General features: G+C 39.9%; 1 protein-coding gene across 1 annotated transcript in view; it reads right to left on the bottom strand.

Moving 5' to 3' along the window:
- Positions 1-22,401, bottom strand: part of LOC124254559 (nucleolar RNA helicase 2-like) — a 37,941-nt gene that overhangs the window by 1,203 nt on the left and 14,337 nt on the right. The window contains 5 exon segments of the mRNA XM_046688384.1: positions 365-499; positions 18,682-18,841; positions 19,571-19,644; positions 20,997-21,116; positions 21,724-21,828. Coding sequence (XP_046544340.1) covers positions 365-499; positions 18,682-18,841; positions 19,571-19,644; positions 20,997-21,116; positions 21,724-21,828 — 594 coding nt within the window.

The raw sequence follows: 22,401 nt of genomic DNA, 5'->3' as shown, positions 1-22,401 counted from the left end.
GAGAACATATTCAAACCCGAAATGTAGATAAGTTAGTGAGTGAGTTTTATGCTTTTAGCAGTATGTCAGAATAACATTGTGGGAGACACAAGATATGGGCTTCTCACATTGTACCCACATGGGTGAATGAAACATGGGTCTTCAATGGCACGGGCAAAGACTTTAACAACTAGGCTACCCCATCTCCCCTTACCCATAAACATGGTGCTTACAAACCTACAGAGTCGAAGTGAATTTCAAACCCACAATTACAATTATCTGGTGTGCCAAAGGGTTGCACAATGAACATCGAAGAGTGACCCTCTCTCTGACACCAATTCTACCTTGACTCACCACAGGTGTACACAGACTAAACGGAACCCACCATTTTGTCCTCGAGCATCCTCATCCCGGTGGCCCTCTCCTTCTCCTCCTCTCCAAGGAACTTCTCCAGGGCCCTCCACACGTACCCCGTGCCCCTCAGCTCCATGTTGGTCCTGAACACGTATGTCGTGAAGCCCTGCAACAAACAACCGCCAGATACAATCCCATTGTCTTTCTTGGGCCTTTACAAGTTGGTTCTAAATGGTTTATTATAATGTTTTACAGATTAAAGATAGTATGAAGCAGAGAGTGTTCGGGTGATCCTGGCAGTCAGACTGGTAAGGCTCATCATCAGGTCAGGGCCCTTGCCCCCTCAACACGCAGACCAGACAGCAAATGGGACTTCTCCCAGGAAATGCTGAATAGTCAAACCCACCAAGAACTTTCAGGAGAATATGTAGGCTACCCAAAACTGCAGCCTTCTGCATTACTATTATTATTATTATTACAAAATGGGGCAGTTAATCAGGCATTGTTTTCATACCCATTGCCATTGTTTACAAATTTCATATTCTAGAGTTAATTACCTTTGTGATTCTGTGTGTCAGTACTACTCAAGTACCAGGAATTGATATATGTATATTGGCTTTCAATAGCTTGCATAACAAAAATATTCCTAATATATTTTGTTGTCATTATTCAAATCATTAATCATGCCGAACTTTCCATAACTGGACAAAAGGTTCTACAAGTTTTATAAAGAAAACATTGTATTATAACTGATAATCTGAACACACAAAGGATTGGTTTAAGTTAACAGCAAAACAATATAGACACACTTATCTCAAGAACAATATATATTTATAGTCCACTTAGTTTCTGGCAAAGAGCCCATGTAAACATCACAAACATCACATGTTATCAACCGTACCAATGTAAAAAACCCAGATAACATGAAATTGAAAGCTATAATTTCAGTTATACCATGGCTGACTACTGAAAGCTAACATTCCAGTTATACCATGGCTGACTACTGAAACTCCAGGGATATACAGCTTGCCAATATTGGTATACACATTGAATACTTAAGAACACAATACACCACCTTGCAAACAAGGTCAGTGGATCACCAACCAGGAAGTTCAACAAGTGACCTTCACCTTTTAGGAAGGTGATACGTGTATCAAACGTCATGATTGGCTAAGGGAGTACAAAGGTCTGCCTGGCATGATAAAATACGTGATGTTTCAGCCCTACTTGTATTAGTAATCTTGTCACAGGAAATTATCAATTCAATCCAACGTCCATGTGACACTGTCCTTAATCGTTAAGTGCTTTTCAATTTAGAACATCAAGGTAACTTCCATTCTCATTTCACGTGTTACAGCATCTAAGTGGCTGCATAATTCAGAAGATAGGAATAAATAAGATCCATTCACAAAGCATGTATACAATCCCAGACTCAGGAAGCTGTATTGGGAAATGTCTGTCCCAAACTATACATGACCTCAATGGCAGTATGGTTTCTGTCCAATACAGCCCCAAGGAAGAATTTCACATGGTACCAATGATGGATGTGTTTGGACAATACACTGTGCAGGATAAACAATACTGCAAATATTCTTTGCACAATCGAATGTGGGACAATTATTGTGATAATGTGCGCCTGATTGTCTTTTGGTTTTAAGAAAAGATGAAGGACAGAAAGGTGATGGGCACAAGGCCAAGACAATAGTTCATGTCGAGTTGCAGCACTCGACCAGTATCTTTCTTATTCTAAGATGGGTTTTCAATCTAGATTTCTTAACTGATCAGTTGAAGTGAAACAAGCCTCATGGAGAGGTGACATATCTCTCAGACTGAAGCAAGTCAGGAATGGAGTCGGCTACTTATGTCCCATGTTTGGTTCATTGTCCTTGGATACCTTCAGTTCAGTTCAGTGAAGGTGAGGTGAGGTGAAATTGGGTTCAACGTCGTGCTTGAGAATATTTCGCTCATATGACGACGTGCATGCGTGTGTATGTGTATGTGCGGCTGCTTGTACTAGCCCAGACTTTAGTACTGGTTTTATAGTGCTAGCCCACTGAGATACCATGCCGCAGTGAAGCATGAATACCCCACTCAGACACATTATACTGACTCAGAGCCGACCAGTCCTTGTTGTATCCATAATTGCCGAGTGCCAGGCAGGGACCAACAAGTACCATATTTTAACGTCTTTTGGTATGACGCGGTCGGGGATCGAACCGCAACCTTCCGCTCTCCTGGCGGACGCTCTAACCACTACACCACGGAGGCGGTCAGGGCTGTCAAGTATTGTTCAGTATCGAAAATTAAGTACGAGTTTTCCAGTAGATTGATCTGTATCGAAAAGAAATACACAAAAGTTTAAGAGTTCTGCTCTGGCAACAGAAACTGGCAGGCAGACAGACATGCTGAACCCTGTATTCGATTTTTCAAAACAGACAGACAAATAAATACCAATATGTAGAGAGTAAGAGTCCTATTTGTTGCCATGGAAATAGAAAAAATAAATATTCTAAAATTCCTGAAATAGCAAAGGTCTCCTGTTGACAACCTAGTCTTTGTGAGTACAGTTTCAAAACAGTATCTATTAATGTTTAGAGATGTGGTGCGGACAATCACATTTCTACAAACAGAAAAAAAGTCAACTTGTTTGCCATGGAAACAGAAAATGTACCACTTCAGATTAATAACTGCCCAAATTTTGTTTGAGAAATATTGACAAGTTTTGCAATGAAGAGTGAGTGAGTGAGTTGGGTTTTACATCACTAGCAATATTCCAGCAATGTCACAGTGGCAGATCAAAAATGGGCTTCACACATTGTACCCACACATTGTGGGGATTCAAACCCACACAAATGCTTTAACCTCTACCCCACCATCCAATACAATGAAGAAGCAAATTTCAACCTATGATCAAGTGATAAACAGCACAATAATCAGCTTGTCAATGGAGAGTTGGTAACAGACATGCCAACGATAACAGATACTTCACTCTTGACAGGGTAAAATACAATAATCCTGATACACCAAATCTGATATATGTGTATATATGTACATCTGACATACCCAATCATACCTACCACAAGCATAATATTATCTCCAAATGAGGAGCCAGTGAGTGAGTTTAGTTTACACCGCTTTTAGCAAAATATTCCAGAAGTATCACGGCGGGGGACACCAGAAATGGGCTTTAATCACTGTGCTACCTCACCGTCCCACCCAATCTTGGATTATTGCCTTTGTATATCAGTTCAGTGAAGAGAAGACATAGTGCAGTCATACCATCAAGTTTATTATGAGATCTGACCCGGGGAACTCAGCACAAACCTGTTTTCCAGTGAGTTCACTTTATCAATGGACAAAAATCCTAAAGCATCAAAAGGCATGGTTTTAACACCAGACTATAGGAAGGTTAAAAGCAATATTTAACAGTCTGAGTTCTGCCTAAGACAGCAGACAGGTGGACATGATCAATGATCCTCCCTCCCCTAATTTCCCATGAAAAAAACCAAACCACCCCCACCCCACCCCCTAAAATGCTCAGTGTTACCATACCAATGAGCCATGACAGATTAATTACAGCAACATGTTAAAAACTTGGTGTACTTGAACTTCTTTGTAAGGCGACATATCGCCTGCACAACTGTACCTCATTCCTGGAATCATAGCAGCACATAGGCAGGTAGGGTTTTCCTCTTTTCTAGGAATAGAAAAATGGCGAAAAAGAGGCTGTGTGCAATGTGTGGGCGTACCGCTTTGCTGGTGGGTAGTGTGTACATTTTGTCAAACTTGGAGTATGTTAATATGGACTTTCCCCAGCCGATGTGTCAAGGGGAGAAAGCAATGGATGTTTCTGGACTGATAAATATAAGGCTGTTATTGATCAAGTATTGACACATCAATGAATATATAACTAATTATACATCAGCTGTTGACAGATATAATATAGACAAGTATTTCGAGTATAATAAGCAGACAGAACACTAGTGACTACACTGTATCCCTTCAGTGAATTCAGATATTACTGAACATGTAAATAATTCCTGTTCTGTTCAGCATTGTTACATATGCAGAGATAAAGATTAGCGGGTGTTACCAATATTGCAATCAGCTAATCAGTGTATGTTTCCTCCCAATCTACTGATGATTCAGTTAAAATACACCTCACAAAAACTTCAAATGATTGGAAACGTTACACGGTAGTTTTTGCAAGAATTGATACATTCCAGTATTGCTGTGTTCTTGTAGATACTTAAAATATCAACAGTATACACAGCACTTGGGCATAGCTGACCATATTTTCACATTAATAACTATTAATATATACCTCATAAAGAAATGAAACTGTGGGCCCTGTCTTCATTGCAAAAGAATATCCCCCAAAATGATCAAGACCCCTAACCTTTTGGTTTTGGGTCCTCATGTGCGAAACATTCACAGTGTCACAACCTATTGTTACCATACAGTTCATCACAGGCTTATTGATAGCCAACAGTTAATAAGTACTGTTTTTCCTCTAATAAGCGCCGGGGGGTAAAGCATCTCGCTAACAATTACTGTAATTACACCCAGTAAGTGCAAAAGCACCGGGTCTGGTAGTCCGTTGAAAAAATAAGCGCCCAAGCTCTTATTAGAGGAAATACGTTATTTCTAAATATGTGTGCATGCATTGTTCATTCAAACTCATGCCAGTGTTGCTGGGGACATCCAGTCACAGATAAAACAACTCACATATAACATGAATGCCTACTGTCAACCACTTGAGATAATACCAGATGCTTCCGTATATACACATGCAAGTTTCTGTGTATACACATGCAAGTGAGTGTTCAAAATTAAGCATTAATGTCAAGGACCCCTGACATAACAGATAAAGATAACACATTGGCATTCATGCAACCTTCCCAGGTCCCTGGACTCATGTTAAACTCTGACACACCTTGTTATACAAGGAAATAGCCTGTAATTACTTCCAGCTATGAGCACTGCACACTACCAAATATGGAAGAGTCCTTTTAAATTCTACTACTGTAAGTTATTCATCAAAACAACCTCCTTCCCCTTACTACAAGTGTCTCTTGCCACCTACTGTAGACTATAATCAATGAACCCACACAATGCATAAGCCCAGCTAATTCACAGAAATAGCTTGCTTCCAAGTAAGGATAAATATAGCTGTCACAGTGAAGCACGGTTTGTTACATAAGATCAATATAGCATGCAAACGATAACTGGCTTTTCCGTATTTCAGAAAACGTGGGCCTTCCCAGAACACTGGTTAATGGAATTAGCAGCCTCTGCCACGTACCACCTGGTTATGCATGCAAAACATGGCTGTATTGCTGAAGTGCACAATTACTGCAAGACCAAAATCTAATCTAATTGACACACGGAACTTTTATTGCATGCAATGATATAAATTTGCAGTTTTTGAACGGCATTTAGAATAGATACACATAAAGGCAAGACATGTTTTATGGATGTCAACTTCTTTATTTATTGTGATGGACAAGACATTTTAAAGTATATTCTTACTCCATCAGGTGAATGAAATAATTAGGAAACAGACAGCTATATATGTACATGTGAATACATCAATAGTTATGAGATAACAAGGGAAACCCTATTACTGGTAGAAGACAATTTCATAACATTTGGGAATCCATACTCCGAAGATTAAGTGTTTTTTGCTGATTGTCTGTTTTATGTTTGTAAATCATAATGTACAGACCAGACAATCCAGTGACTGTATATCAAAAGCAACAGTTAAGTTTGTTTAATGCAGCACTCAGCAATACTGCAGCTGTATGGTGGCAGTAGCAACAGTAAGATTGAAGGGTCAACCCAGCATGTCACCAAGCCATATCATATTGAGCGGATTAAGTGCATTGAGTGCGTAACAGCTTGCTGGCTGTTATCTTTCACCAACACTTTGCCTGCTGCAAAATATTTAATGTAAATATTTCAATAAATTATGGTAACTTAATTACATTAGGAAAAAAAAAAAGGGTAGGTGGGTTGACTTTATCTTTTCAACTTTTTTCTTTTAGTAGCATCAGGTGGGCACCTGAGAATGTCTTCAAGGATACCATATCATGTGACAATGCCTTGTGATGAAACATTGAAAGATTTCTATATCAAATCATTATTCTTGTTACTTTTTTGCAGGTTTTGATATATGGCTTCACACATTGTATCCTTGTGGGAATCAAACCTTTGTCTTTGGGGTGATGAGCGAATACTTCAACCACTTGGCTACTCTATCATATTCAGGTTTGTCTGATTGTAATAGCTGTACGTGTCACCTTCAACAAACTATGCAGACATTGAGTACAGACTGTGACAGTGCACTTTGCATAGCCTGGACTGACTGACTGACTGACTGAGTATGGTTTTACGCTGCTTTTAGCAAACTTCCAGCAATATCACGGCGGGGAACACCAGAAATGGGCTTCACACATTGTACCCATGTGGGGATTCGAACCCGGGCCTTCGGCGTGACGAGCGAACGCTTTAACCACTAGGCTACCCCTGCACCCGCATAGCCTGGACCCCGTTCATCGAGACATGTAAGCCAAAGCTACTTTGTTTGTTTAATGCATAATGCTTTACTCAGCAATAAACAGGCTATATGACAACAATCTGACAATAATTCAGTCTGGTCCAGACAATCTAGTGGTTGACATCACGAGTATCGATCTACACAACTAGGACACGGTGACATGCATCAATCAAGTCAGTCAGCCTGACAATCTGAATCCCGATGCAGCTAGTCGGCTCTAACCACAAGCATGGGTTGATTTTAACTACAACTACTATTACATTGACTACGGTATCGTGACAACGAGGGTGGGGTTATTCTGCACGCAGTCTCTGTGTGACATTTCCTGGGAAAAGAGCCCCAGTGGCCTACATGTGTGACAATAACAGCTGTGACTTGTGTACACTGAAATGTCTTCACTGAAGCAGAAAGATTTCTCTCACAAATATAAAGGTGTTGGAGTGTCTAGACGATCGGATATAATGAACACGTCATCTATATGATGGCAGTCTGTTGATTATATCTTGAACCATATGTGGGAGCAGCAACACTAGTAGTGAGTGAGTGAGTGAGTGAGTGAGTGAGTGAGTGAGTGAGTGAGTGAGTGAGTTGAGTTTTACGCCGCTTTTAGCAATACTCCAGCAATATCATGGCAGGGGACACCAGAAATGGGCTTCACACATTGTACCCAAGTATGGAATTGAACCCGGGTCTTCAACGTGACGAGCGAACGCTTTAACCACTAGGCTACCCCACCACCCCCACCCATACTAGGATAGGACTCTGGTTGGTGATTTCAGGACTAATGTGTTGTTGTTTACCATAGCACTCAGCTGTATTCCAGTTAGGTAATAGTGGCCGGGAAATAGTGCTGTATTCCAGTTAGGTAATAGTGGCCGGGAAATAGTGCTGTATTCCAGTTAGGTAATAGTGGCCAGGAAATAGTGCTGTATTCCAGTTAGGTAATAGTGGCTGGGAAATAGTGCTGTATTCCAGTTAGGTAATAGTGGCCGGGAAATAGAGCTGTATTCTAGTTAGGTAATAGTGGCCGGGAAATAGTGCTGTACTCCAGTTAGGTAATAGTGGCCGGGAAATAGTGCTGTATTCCAGTTAGGTAATAGTGGCCGGGAAATAGAGCTGTATTCTAGTTAGGTAATAGTGGCCGGGAAATAGTGTAGTGGTCGGGAAATAGTGCTGTACTCCAGTTAGGTAATAGTGGCCGGGAAATAGTGCTGTATTCCAGTTAGGTAATAGTGGCTGGGAAATAGTGCTGTATTCCAGTTAGGTAATAGTGGCTGGGAAATAGTGCTGTATTCCAGTTAGGTAATAGTGGCCGGGAAATAGTGCTGTATTCCAGTTAGGTAATAGTGGCTGGGAAATAGTGCTGTATTCCAGTTAGGTAATAGTGGCCGGGAAATAGTGCTGTATTCCAGTTAGGTAATAGTGGCGTTAGAAATAGTGCTGGAAATAGTGCTGTATTCCAGTTAGGTAAAATAGTAGTGGCCGGGAAATAGTGGCTGGGAAATAGTGCTGTATTCCAGTTAGGTAATAGTGGCCGGGAAATAGTGCTGTATTCCAGTTAGGTAATAGTGGCCAGGAAATAGTGCTGTATTCCAGTTAGGTAATTATTCCAGTTAGGTAATAGTGGCCGGGAAATAGTGCTGTATTCCAGTTAGGTAATAGTGGCCGGGAAATAGTGCTGTATTCCAGTTAGGTAATAGTGGCCAGGAAATAGTGCTGTATTCCAGTTAGGTAATAGTGGCCGGGAAATAGAGCTGTATTCCAGTTAGGTAATAGTGGCCAGGAAATAGTGCTGTATTCCAGTTAGGTAATAGTGGCCGGGAAATAGTGCTGTATTCCAGTTAGGTAATAGTGGCCGGGAAACAGTGCTGTATTCCAGTTAGGTAATAGTGGCTGGGAAATAGTGCTGTATTCCAGTTAGGTAATAGTGGCCGGGAAACAGTGCTGTATTCCAGTTAGGTAATAGTGGCTGGGAAATAGTGCTGTATTCCAGTTAGGTAATAGTGGCCGGGAAACAGTGCTGTATTCCAGTTAGGTAATAGTGGCTGGGAAATAGTGAGTGACTATGGTTTTATGCAGCTTTTAGCAATATTTCAGCAATATCACGGCGGGGTACACCAGAAATGGGCTTCACACATTGTACCAATGTGGGGAATCGAACCCGGGTCTTCGGCGTGGCTGGGAAATAAGTCAGTTTAGAGGTGTATACTGTGAACAATGAACCACACCTTTGGGTTACAATGATATTCAACCCAAGTCACCAGCGCTGATTATCCAATTTATTTGGTCGAATACCCTATTTTGTCCTGCAAACAAACACTGTCACACACAATGCCTCCCCAACCAGAGCAGTTGCTATATCTTGTGAAAACTTAGGCAAATTCAAAATTCTTCACACTTCAGGATTGGACAACGTGATTGATCATTAGATCGACCCACTGATAATCAGTTACCATTGTTCTGCTGTTTTTCAAGTTTATGGCTAGCCAGAGGACATGTATTTTTTGTGAAGGTCAAGTATTTAGGATCTGTTAAGAGGCCATGTCAGCAGAGATCAGGCCCCGATTTCTCGAAACAAACTTAAGTCTGAGTTTTGACTTAAGTTAAAGTTTCTACTCAAATTTGAGAAAATGCATTTCGCAGAATGAACTGAAATCGATATTAAACTCAAACATAGTAGACAATTTGAGTTTGGTGGATGGATTACTTACGTTGTTTGGGCTTTTTTATTTATAAAATGCAGTTGAGTTAAGAATTCAGCTGTTTCAAATTGTCAAACTCAGTTTGATATTTGAGTAAAAACTTAAGTTTGTTTCGAGAAATCGGGGCCAGATAGGGCAAGTTCCAATCATCACTTTCAGTGTCAATGTCACAAAAATGTCAAATTTGAAATGGGGCTTCATACTTATGTAGATGTAGGTACCCTGATACCTTCAGCTTGAGTAAATGCTGTAAATACTATCCTAGAATACTATCCATATCTAAGTTTGTTTGTTGCTTTGTTTAAGGCTGCAGCTCTATACCAGGTATATGACATCTGTCTGTGAATAATATGTTTGGACTGGACAGTGGTTGACATCATACAACAGTTTATGTACGCTATTATGGATGACACATTGACAGTCATTGACAATTTTTCCATGTGCACTCTTTCCTCATCTGCAACAGAGGATTTAGGTTGTGTGAACATTTGGCTCAGAAAGTATTGAGGATCTATTAAGGCACTATGTCAGCAGAGATCAGATAGGGCAAGTCCCAATCATCATCGCCAATGTTACACACACTCTTTATATCACACGTTGAACTGTCATTATATCACAGTTGTATAGATTGATGCTCATGCTGTTGACCACTGGATTATCTGGTCCAGATTCGATTATTTACATACCGCAGCCATATTGCAGGATGCAGGTTGCAAAACTTAATACCTGCCCCACAGCAAAACACACGTGACACATGAGGTCTCACCTCACAGTGAATTGCCTGTTTACCTAGCAGTGAATGGGTACCTGGTGGGGTAAGTCATATGACTATTAACCTACAAGCACCTCACAGGTTGGGTTATCTGGGACAATAATGTCCATTGTGTTGTATGCGCTTAGAGCATGCCGCTGTAGAGTGGAGCGGAGAGGAGCGGGGTGGAGTGCCATACAAGTGGCCTTATTATGACTTAAAACAATATGAATGTGTAAGGGGCAAACAAAATGAACCATAATCACAACAAATCTGCGGATTCAAACATAGGATGAGACTTTTCAAATTCAAACCATGTTAATATTTTAACTGATAAAAGGATCACTATAAGTTTGCCTCTGTGTACTCAACTGAATCTGAGTAGGCTGAATTGATTATTCGTGTTACCATGTGTCTAAAAGGTATGGTGTATTAATTATGTGTCACGATCAGTGTATGAATTAATTTTGTGCAACGCTACTAACATTTTTTAGGTAGCGATTAATATCAGGAAACTTACGTGGAAGGACAGTTAACACCTTAATAATTGACTTCATCCTATTCATGTGCATTAAATAAAGTACTCATTATCTGAGATTTTCAGCTAGCCAGTCAGGATAGCTTTAACAATATATTACTGGCCCGATTTACAATCAGCTAGCATTTGGCCAGTGGGCCAGTAGCTATTTCGAACACTGGTCACGATATATGTCAACTGTCTAAATTTTTCTCAAACAAGCTTGAGATGAACACGACACACCCTGACGCTAGGTATTGACAGCATCAGTTTATGGAACAGCCTCGGGAGGATTAAGATAGGACAACTCCCAATCTGCTTAGTTGCTGTTGGGCCAAGTTTTACATGAAATAAATATAATAAAAATTCATTTTCTTCTTGAATATTTTGAATGTGTATGAAAAATAATTTTTAAAGTGTTGGTTTGAGCGAGTGAGTGAGTGAGTTTAGTTTTACCTCGCTTTTAACAATATTCCAGCAATATCATGGCAGGAGAAACCAGAAATGGGCCTCACACATTCCACCCATGTGGGAAATTGAACCTGGGTCTTCGGCGAGACGAGCAAACGCTTTAACCACTCGGCTACCCCACTGACCCTTGTTGGTATGAGTGAGTGAGTTAAAATTTAACGTCACCTCGGCAATATTTCAGCCATGTTGACTTGTTGGTATGAACGATGTAACCTCATCAATACCATGATCGATAAAGAAAGCTGGTAACAGCATGAGTCTTCAGCCTAGAAATTGCATGTTTTAAATGTACTTGTTGAGAGTACCAGTGGAGGCTTAGTTGCCCTTCCTGTTCGTAGCTTGTCGTAGGTAAGCCTGTTTGAAATGTTCACATTTAGTCAGTTCTTAGCGGTGAGCAAAACTGAAGCATTGATAACTTGTTCAGAAACAAAACAGTACAAGTCAATGAGGGCACCTGTCTTTGTAGCATTACTTGTACAGAACGCAATTTAGTCCCTGGCTGTCTGGTAAGCATCTGTTTTCTTTTTTATATAACATTTTGCAATCAACAGACATCATACCATGTCATGTGTTCAAGTATTACACCTACCTGTCTGTGTAATTACATAATGTGACAGAGACCGAACTCAGGCCATAAATCAATGTGTTTTGTTTATGGTGTATAGCCTGATTGGTGTTAAGTTCAAATTGCATGTGGTCAGTGATTGCAGTTGTGTATTGAATATTGTCATTAGCAGACAGGCAGGCAGACACACAGGTGTCAATAAAACAAGACATTGAGTTTTGTCTGTGACAACGACATATCTATATCACATATCTATAATGACATTGCTTTTAAGTATCGAACTGAGAAAGTGACTCAGTAAAAGAACGTGTGGTGAAATAGACAAATGAAATTATATAAACAGTTTATTTACTATCATAACATATAAAAAGCTCGCGCCTGTGAGATATCAACAAAACATTAGGAAAATAGCTCACACCAAAGCCTTCACCGAGTATTCACCGGACAGCCCGCTTCCAAGTTGCGCGAACCTATTTCACTCTGCACCTGCTATGAGCACAGCCCAGCTGTTGAAACCAGTTTTCCCCATAAAAGTCGGGGGAAAATTAGTTAATCGTTTGAACTCCGATTTCGTGTGGGTTTTTTCATTGCGTTATTTTTCAACTTTATAAGTTGAATTTGCATTTTTGATGATTTGTTTTGGGAAGTCCATAGCGAAAGGTATCAGAATCTGCAAAGTTGTGTTTTACGTTGCATGTGACCTTTAAGCAAAATTCCTCATCACACTTCATAACATCATGATTGATCATTTTGGATCATCCCAACTGATTGATCATTTTCAACATTAATTTGCGTCATTTTGCTGTTTTTTGTGAACATTTGGCTCAGAAGGTATTGAGGATCTATTAAGGCGCTATGTCAGCAGAGATCAGATAGGGCAAGTCCCAATCATCATCGCCAATGTCACAAAAATGTAGATCATGATAAGCTACTGCATGGCAGTTTAAGCTGTGAAAGACATCCACAGTGTAGTCAAACTTGAACAGTGATGAATGTAGATCACACGTCTTTCCTTTGAGCTCATGGTGGAGTGAGTTACTGAGTGAGTGAGTGAATGAACTACTGTCAGCAACTCTCCAACTATGCCATGGAGGGGGACATTCTACCAACAACAGAACAAAGGAACACAAATATTTGTGTGGATGGGGTTGAAATCTTGAATCACTTAATACCCAGGTGCCCAACTTAAAGGTGCATTTAGTAGGAGTGACTATTGAGGGGAAACAACTCTTGCTATAGCGATAGTGTATTGCAACATACTATTGCGACCAACTATTGCAATAGTTTTTCTTTCCTTGAATTGTCTCATTTGAAGTCATTTCCCAAATGAATGTATAGTTTATATGAATAGTTCTAATAACTGACAAGAAACTTAAAACCCAGATCAAGTAAACAGTTAAAACAAACTCAATGAATCTTCAAGTCTGCACTCTACATCAAAGTGAACGAATCTGGTACTTCCTGTATTTTGCGCTGCGCATTTATCAACGGAAGTCAATTACTAAACTAACGATAGTCACACATACTATCAATGCATTGATAGTTTTTCGTTTCTACCATCGATTAATTGCTATCGGAGACTCAACAATTGCAATCCATTGATAGTTCAATGCATTGTAACAGCCCTAGCAGTTAGCATGATCAAGGCTGCTTCTCCAAATATGTAAGTGTATTGCTGACTATTTCATAAGAATGGACATTCCGCAGGTTTGTAAGATGAACACAACTTAAAGTATGTGTTAGTACGCTGTGAACATATGGCTCAGAAGGTATTGAGGATCTATTAAGGCACTATGTCAGCAGAGATCAGATAGGGCAAGTCCCAATCATCATCGCCAATGTTACACACAGTTCGGTAATGGTTTCGTAGTTCACTGTCCTCAAAACATGAGTCATTTCTAGTCCTAATAATACTGTACACCTTTACGCCATCTTATGGCATATTTTACATTACATCGAGAATTTATGTTCAAGTATTACCAACATTCTGGTGTAAAGGATTGTGAAGTTACCATGGCCATCATAAGCTCATATGACTCTAAAGATATATTTAGGCATCCCAACAATACGCAAGACTAATCATGTCTCATGAAGCTGTAATTTAATATCCTACTTTAAGGATATGTGTGCATTGCTTTTGTAAGACTGAAGGAAAGTCTGTTGTGCAGGGTTTTACGGATGCAAAAATGTGCATCCATATACGCAAATACAAACACAATGGATGCAAGATAAATATGTACTGCATGCTGAGGGATTCACAATAATATTCTTTATACCTGGTACTCAATTCTTGACAAGATACTAAAATAGTTACTAAATATTACGGTTCGGTACACTATACCATTTCATTACATTTGTCAGGACCCTTGAAGTTAGTAACTGGGTGTCGTCTGGACCCATAGTTTTGTAGGTCAAGGTCAACCCCTGGTTGTGTGTAGGCTGTGTACAGTTGGCTCAGAAGGTATTGAGGATCTATTAAGGCACTATGTCAGCAGAGATCAGATAGGGCAAGTCCCAATCATCATCGCCAATGTTACACAGACAGTTCACCTATGTTACAACTGCAATTTTGTTAATAGGATTATTCCTGAATTTCAGCACTTTAGGCTTGCTTGTAACAAGCTGTTTCTTTGTTCATGACCATGGAAACAGAATGCTCTTCTCTCAGCAACTGCCTCAAACAAACCCTGCCTACTAGCACCTCTGAGTATGTTTTGCTTGCTTTAAACTTCGGGAGATTTAGTATCTAAATAAAGAAAATAGTCTATACAGAAGAATATTCCAGACTAAAATAACATGTACAAGCAAATATCCAACTTACTTGAATACTGAATGTCTGAAAAAGTTCTTTTTTTTTTTAGGTGTGTATGCAGTGTATGAAATAAGCCAAAAATCCAGCCAGACATCAGGGCTGGTAACTTCAAAATGTTACCAGCCCAAAATGGATTTAACCAGACCAAATATGCTGAATTTACTCAGATGTATGGGAACATTTAAGTTTTTTACCAGACCATCGGGCTGGCTAGCTGTAAATTTAGACCGTCCGTCAGAATTCTAGACCGTCTCGGGCGGTCAGACAGGCCTTGTTTCATACACTGGTGTATGAAAAGTGGTTACTGCTGACATTTAGTGAGGCCAATTACAAAATACTGGTGCTTATGCTTGTACAACTCAAGTCCTGTCAGTTATCAATTGTCTGTCTTGGAGCATGGCCAAATACTTTGTGAATAGCGTATAGTATTGCACAAACACTTTCCACTCAGCGACCATAAATACATTGCCAAAGTGTCTTTGATGAATATCCAGTCAAGTGGCACTGTTGCATGAATGTTTTTACTTCACAACACAATTCACTATACAATAACCCATAACCCTTATAGAAATCTGGTAAACTCATTTCTAGTTAATCTTTGAGTTCAATTAAGTACTTACTCTTGTTACTGCTAGTTCATGCGTCCGTAACCTGTAACACTTGGCTCAGAAGGTATTGAGGATCTATTAAGGCACTATATAATAGCAGAGATCAGATAGGGCAAGTCCCAATCCTCATTGCCATTGCTGCTACCAAGGTTACAGACAGTTCCTCGCGTTCATTCACATTGCCTACTAAATTTGGCTTTGTATGTCTACATGGCCAGAGCAATATCTAAATATTATTATATTTCTTTATAGGATATTTATATAGCACACATATCCACGCAACTAGTGCTTGCTCAAGGCGCTGAAAATAATATACCGAACTCTCTAGTCATGTCCTATGTCATGGTCTTCTGACAACCAACATGCACATCAGAACTAGTCACCTACTTATATGGTTTTGACAAAATTAGTAAACATTAATACTTGAACCTAGTAGGATTTAAGAACAGCCAACAAGGTCAAAAGTGTTAATTAAACAGTTTGGTTATGATCACAACCAGGTCAGTGATTTTTCCAGACCATGTACCTCGGATTTCCCGCTTATATGAACTGTGTTTCCTGCTTATATCAACTGTTTCCAGTATCTATACCCTGTGTTTCCGGTATCTATATCAACTGTTTCCAGTATCTATACCCTGTGTTTCCAGTATCTATACCCTGTGTTTCCAGTATCTATACCCTGTGTTTCCAGTATCTATACCCTGTGTTTCCAGTATCTATACCCTGTGTTTCCAGTATCTATACCCTGTGTTTCCAGTATCTATACCCTGTGTTTCCAGTATCTATACCCTGTGTTTCCAGTATCTATACCCTGTGTTTCCAGTATCTATACCCTGTGTTTCCAGTATCTATACCCTGTGTTTCCAGTATCTATACCCTGTGTTTCCAGTATCTATACCCTGTGTTTCCAGTATCTATACCCTGTGTTCCATATCCCCTGTGTTTCCAGTATCTATACCCTGTGTTTCCAGTATCTATACCCTGTGTTTCCAGTATCTATACCCTGTGTTCCAGTATCCATACCCTGTGTTTCCTGTGTTTCCAGTATCCATACCCTGTGTTTCCATATCTATACCCTGTGTTTCCAGTATCTATGTTTCCAGTTTCCAGTATCTATACCCTGTGTTTCCATATCTATACCCTGTGTTTCCAGTATCTATACCCTATCTACCCTGTGTTTCCAGTATCTATACCCTACCCAGTGTTATACCCCTGTATTTCTATATACCCTGTGTTTCCAGTATCTATACCCTGTGTTCCAGTGCATCTATACCCTGTGTTTCCAGTATCTATACCCTATACCCTGTGTTTCCAGTATCTATACCCCACTGTGTTTCCAGTATCTATACCCTGTGTTTCCAGTATCTATACCCTGTGTTTCCAGTATCTATACCCTGTGTTTCCAGTATCTATACCCAGTTTCCCAGTATCTATACCCTGTGTTTCCAGTATCTATACCCTGTGTGTTTCCAGTATCTATACCCTGTGTTTCCAGTATCTATACCCTGTGTTTCCAGTATCTATACCCTGTGTTTCCAGTATCTATACCCTGTGTTTCCAGTATCTATACCCTGTGTTTCCAGTATCTATACCCTGTGTTTCCAGTATCTATACCCTGTGTTTCCAGTATCTATACCCTGTGTGTTCCAGTATCTATACCCTGTGTTTCCAGTATCTATACCCTGTGTTTCCAGTATCTATACCCTGTGTTTCAGTATCTATACCCTGTGTTTCCAGTATCTATACCCTGTGTTTCCAGTATCTATACCCTGTGTTTCCAGTATCTATACCCTGTGTTTCCAGTATCTATACCCTGTGTTTCCAGTATCTATACCCTGTGTTTCCAGTATCTATACCCTGTGTTTCCAGTATCTATACAGTCTATACCCTGTGTTTCCAGTATCTATACCCTGTGTTTCCAGTATCTATACCCTGTGTTTCCAGTATCTATACCCTGTGTTTCCAGTATCTATACCCTGTGTGTTTCCAGTATCTATACCCTGTGTTTCCAGTATCTATACCCTGTGTTTCCAGTATCTATACCCTGTGTTTCCAGTATCTATACCCAGTGTTTCCAGTAATATACCCTGTGTTTCCAGTATCTATACCCTGTGTTTCCAGTATCTATACCCCTGTGTTTCCAGTATCTATACCCAGTGTTTCCAGTATCTATACCCTGTGTTTCCAGTATCTATACCCTGTGTTTCCAGTATCTATACCCTGTGTATCTATACCCTGTATCCAGTATATACCCTGTGTTTCCAGTATCTATACCCTGTGTTTCCAGTATCTATACCCTGTGTTTCCAGTATCTAGTATCTATACCCTGTGTTTCCAGTATCTATACCCTGTGTTTCCAGTATCTATACCCTGTGTTTCCAGTATCTATACCCTGTGTTTCCAGTATCTATACCCTGTGTTTCCAGTATCCTGTGTTTCCAGTATCTATACCCTGTGTTTCCAGTATCTATACCCTGTGTTTCCAGTATCTATACCCTGTGTTTCCAGTATCTATACCCTGTGTTTCCAGTATCTATACCCTATACCCTGTGTTTCCAGTATCTATACCCTGTTCCAGTATCTATACCCTGTGTTTCCAGCATCTATACTTCCAGTATCTATACCCTGTGTTTCCAGTATCTATACCCTGTGTTTTTCCAGTATCTATACCCTGTGTTTCCAGTATCTATACCCTGTGTTTCCAGTATCTATACCCTGTGTTTCCAGTATCTATACCCTGTGTTTCCAGTATCTATACCCTGTGTTTCCAGTATCTATACCCTGTGTTTCCAGTATCTATACCCTGTGTTTCCAGTATCTATACCCTGTGTTTCCAGTATCTATACCCTGTGTTTCCAGTAATTATACCCTGTGTTTCCAGTATCTATACCCTGTGTTTCCAGTATCTATACCCTGTGTTTCCAGTATCTATACCCTGTGTTTCCAGTATCTATACCCTGTGTTTCCAGTATCTATACCCTGTGTTTCCAGTATATATACCCTGGTTTCCAGTATCTATACCCTGTGCCAGTATCTATACCTTGTGTTTCCAGTATCTATACCCTGGTTTCCAGCCTATATCAACAGGGTTTCCAGAACACCTACACTGGGTTTTGAGCACACATCAAATGGGTTTCCCGCATATATCAAATGGATTTCCAGTCCATATCAACTGGGTTTCCAGCACACCTGCACTGGGTTTCCATCCTAAAAACACAGTGAGACAGATTAACAGTTCGTATGCACTATATAAGCACCAGGTCCACCAGCAGAACTCGTTGAAAGCTTCTTATGACAACCCCAGTTGTACTATGTATATTATCTAAAAGACAAAAAAAACAAAGAATTGTTCGAGGCACTGACCTCCTTTGATGACAACAGTGATCTGTTTGAAATAGTTGTGCTTCCTGAGATGACAGCGAGGGCAGCAGACAAGGCATTGACGGCACCACGACTGGCAATGAGAGATTCTGCAGACTCTTTGAAATGCTCTAGAGTTTCATTGGGTACATCATCAAGGGACCTGTAGGAGAGAGGCTTCATTTGTCAGATATACAACACAATAACATACACTGCAGGTTTAAGAATAGAAAGTTGACAGATAAGAAACACTCAATGCCTTTTCAAGATTCTCAATGTAGTTCATTTTTTAAATTTTTTTCCTTCAAACCAGCATACTACATGTAAGTGTTTGATTGGCATTTTTAGAAGATGCTATTCGATGAACATAGAGAATTTTCTGGTTTTCATCTTCTTTTTATTGTTTGGTACAACCTTTCAGGGCTTGTTCTGGCTCCATCATCACCTCATGATGGAGCCAGAACAAGCCCTAAAGGTTGTACCAAACAATAACAAGAAGATGAAACCCAGAAAATTCTCTATGTACATATTAGTGTTAAGACCTTAAAAACAGTAAGGACACCTGATATTCTCCTAGAGAATTTTTGACAAAATCAAATCTGTTCCACAAGTTCGTCTTTTCATCTATTTTGGAGATTTTCAAGGTGATCAATGGTGACACTAGAAATCAAGGCATTTTCAAGAGGGACCGTTAACATTCAATGCCTTTACAAGCTTTAATAAGCCTTGATTTAGAACAAAGAACAACAAAAGACAACTGTTAAGTTTAAGAAATCTTTTCACTTCTGAGTGAGTGAAAATCTAAGGTTGCAACAGCAATTTTTCAGTCTAGTAGCCACATACTGCTTCCATGAAATGCACTACAGTGAATGTCTTGGTTTAAACAACGAACCTGACAGCATCAATGGCCCCAGCCTTGATCATCTCCTCGGGTGACGGTGGACCGATCCTCTGGAAAGTTACACCCTGAAAGACCAAACAGAATGACATATATTCCTGCCTAATTACCAAGGCATTTAAAAAAACAACAACACAGTGAGTGAGTGAGTATAGTTTTACGCAGCACTCAGCAATATTCGAACAAACCTGTAGAGATTTCTGATTCTTTGAAGAACGTCCTTCTTGAGATATCTCGCTGACAAGAGTAAAACGTAAAAGTCCCTGTTACCTTGAAATGAAGGTCAAGGTAACCAAACCTGACTGGGACTTTTCCTATACTGAGGTGAGGTGAGGTGAAATTGGGTTTAACGTCGTGCTTGAGAATATTTCGCTCATATGACGACGTGCATGCGTGTGTATGTGTATCTGCTTGTACTAGCCCAGACTTAAGCTGGTTTTATAGTGCTAGCTCACTGAGATACCATGCCGCAGTGAAGCATGAATACCCCACTCAGACACAGTATACTGACTCCGAGCCGACCAGTCCTTGTTGTACCCAATAATGCCGAGCGCCAGGCAGGGACCAAAAAGTACCATATTTTAACGTCTTTTGGTATGACGCGGTCGGGGATCAAACCCGCGACCTTCCGCTTTCCAGGCGGACGCTCTAACCACTACACCATGGAGGCGGTCTCCTATACTGTGATGAACCTTGGTACCAAATATGAAAAGAATTTAGTCAACGGTTCTTAAGATATTCCAATTTGTACGGACGGACGGAGCCTAATACTATATAAATATGAAGTTAGTTGGTTATCCACTGCTTCTAGCAATATTTTTGAAATATCACGGCGTGGGATACCAGAAATGGGCTTCACACATTGAATCCATGTGGGGAATCAAACATAGGTCTTTGGTGTGATGAGTGAACACTTTAACCACTAAGCCCCACCGGCCTCTTGACAAGAAACATCAGGTTCCTGTAATTAACACAGTTAATTAGTTTACGGTTCGGTACACTATACCATTTAATTACTTTACAGGACCCGCATATTTCCTGTAAAGACTCTTGAAATTAATAACTGGGTGTTGTCTGGACCCATGGTTTTGTAGGTCAAGGTAAACCCCTGGTTGTGTGAAGGCTGTGAACATTTGGCTCAGAAGGTATTGAGGATCTATTAAGGCACTATGTCAGCAGAGATCAGATAGGGCAAGTCCCAATCATCATCGCCAATGTTACACAGACAGGTCACCTATACTGCAACTGCCAACACCCGTAAAGATGAAGAGGACATGGCAGTTCTTCCTATTTGCTGTTCAACAATGCGATCTTAGCTCCATGATGACAACTCCAAGTTTATGTCCGTCGAAGTGCTACAATCGCTTTGTGGAACGCAACCCCACTATATCAGTATATGGCACCACTCGGACATACTTACTGCTTGTTTCTCCACCCACAGGAGACTGCTCTCCTCTTGGGGTTTATAGAAGCAGACGCAGGCACCAGATCTCCCCGCTCTTCCTGTCCGACCTGATCGGTGGATGTAGGAATCCGTGTCCTTTAATGAACAAAACATTCCAATTTGTACAAAATCATTTCTTTTAGAAAGCAGAGTCTTGCTGCATAAACTTAGAAGTATCTATAATTTAGCTAAATTTCCTCGGATACAAAAGGTTCTTATATTTTCCTTTGAAAAGGGGGACATAAAAACACTTCACCAGTGTTGTTGACAACTTATTTACATTACTGCACCAAATACTGCAGGAATTATTAAACTTCAAAAGTGTTAATTTGAAAAATCGTTGGCTAATCAAAAAATGATTTTATTCATTCTAATTATTCCATTGCAATAAATTTAATAATAAACATCTTATATCATAAATTTCAATACTATGCAACACAAACTGTAATGACAACACATAGGCTTCTTACTTTGTTGATATCAGACATTTCAAACATATTCTCAACAACAAAAAATAATATAAATGTTTTTGTTTTAAAAATATTCAACCATCTGTTTCTTTATGAAAGGATATGCCCATCACCCTTCCACACAGGAGCTGAGAATAGATAAGGGGAGGTAACTCTACACTATTTGTGAAGCTGCAGGAAATGGAGCATTATTCTCCTGATGCATGGATTTATACATATCCTTCAAAGCTCACCTTTGGAGGGTTGCACTGAATGACGAGATCTACGAGGGGGATGTCCAAACCTCGTGCAGCCACATTCGTGGTGATGAGACACTTGTACTTTCCTTCCTTGAAACTCTGCACATTAAAAACAGAAAGGCTTAAACCAGCTGATCATCATCCAAATTAACTAGTATCACTTACAGTTTTTCAGCATAATTATCAACACAGGAAAATTTGTGTTGTGAGAACATTTGGCTCAGAAAGTATTGAGGATCTATTAAGGCACTATGTCAGCAGAGATCAGATAGGGCAAGTCCCAATCATCATCGCCAATGTTCTGATATACATACATAACATGATATATTGCTGCAGAGTTCTTTAGGAGTGAGTGAGGTTTCAAACAATTCCAGCAATTCAATGGCAGAGATAACACAACATGTGCTTCTCACAGTGAACCCACGTGGGCGAACTGAGTATGGTTTTAACAACCAAACACTAAAAGCACAAGGCAAACCCACCATCCAAGCTTCTGACAAAGACAAAACATTAAAAACAAAACAAACCCTAGCATATTACTGACTGCTCCACTGAAAAGACTCTAAAGGTCTTGTCATAAACCTTGTTAAAAGAAGACTTACCGATGCACTTGTCAATTGCGAAATGCTTCATTTTAAATACTAAAGAATACTAAATATGCAAAGGGCTGAG

This window comes from Haliotis rubra, unplaced genomic scaffold (assembly GCF_003918875.1).
Source record: "Haliotis rubra isolate DU_JTF1 unplaced genomic scaffold, ASM391887v1 Scf575, whole genome shotgun sequence".
NCBI lineage: Eukaryota > Metazoa > Mollusca > Gastropoda > Lepetellida > Haliotidae > Haliotis > Haliotis rubra.
The sequence above is the reverse complement of the archived record's forward strand: the minus strand, read 5'-3'. Positions and strand labels throughout refer to the sequence as shown.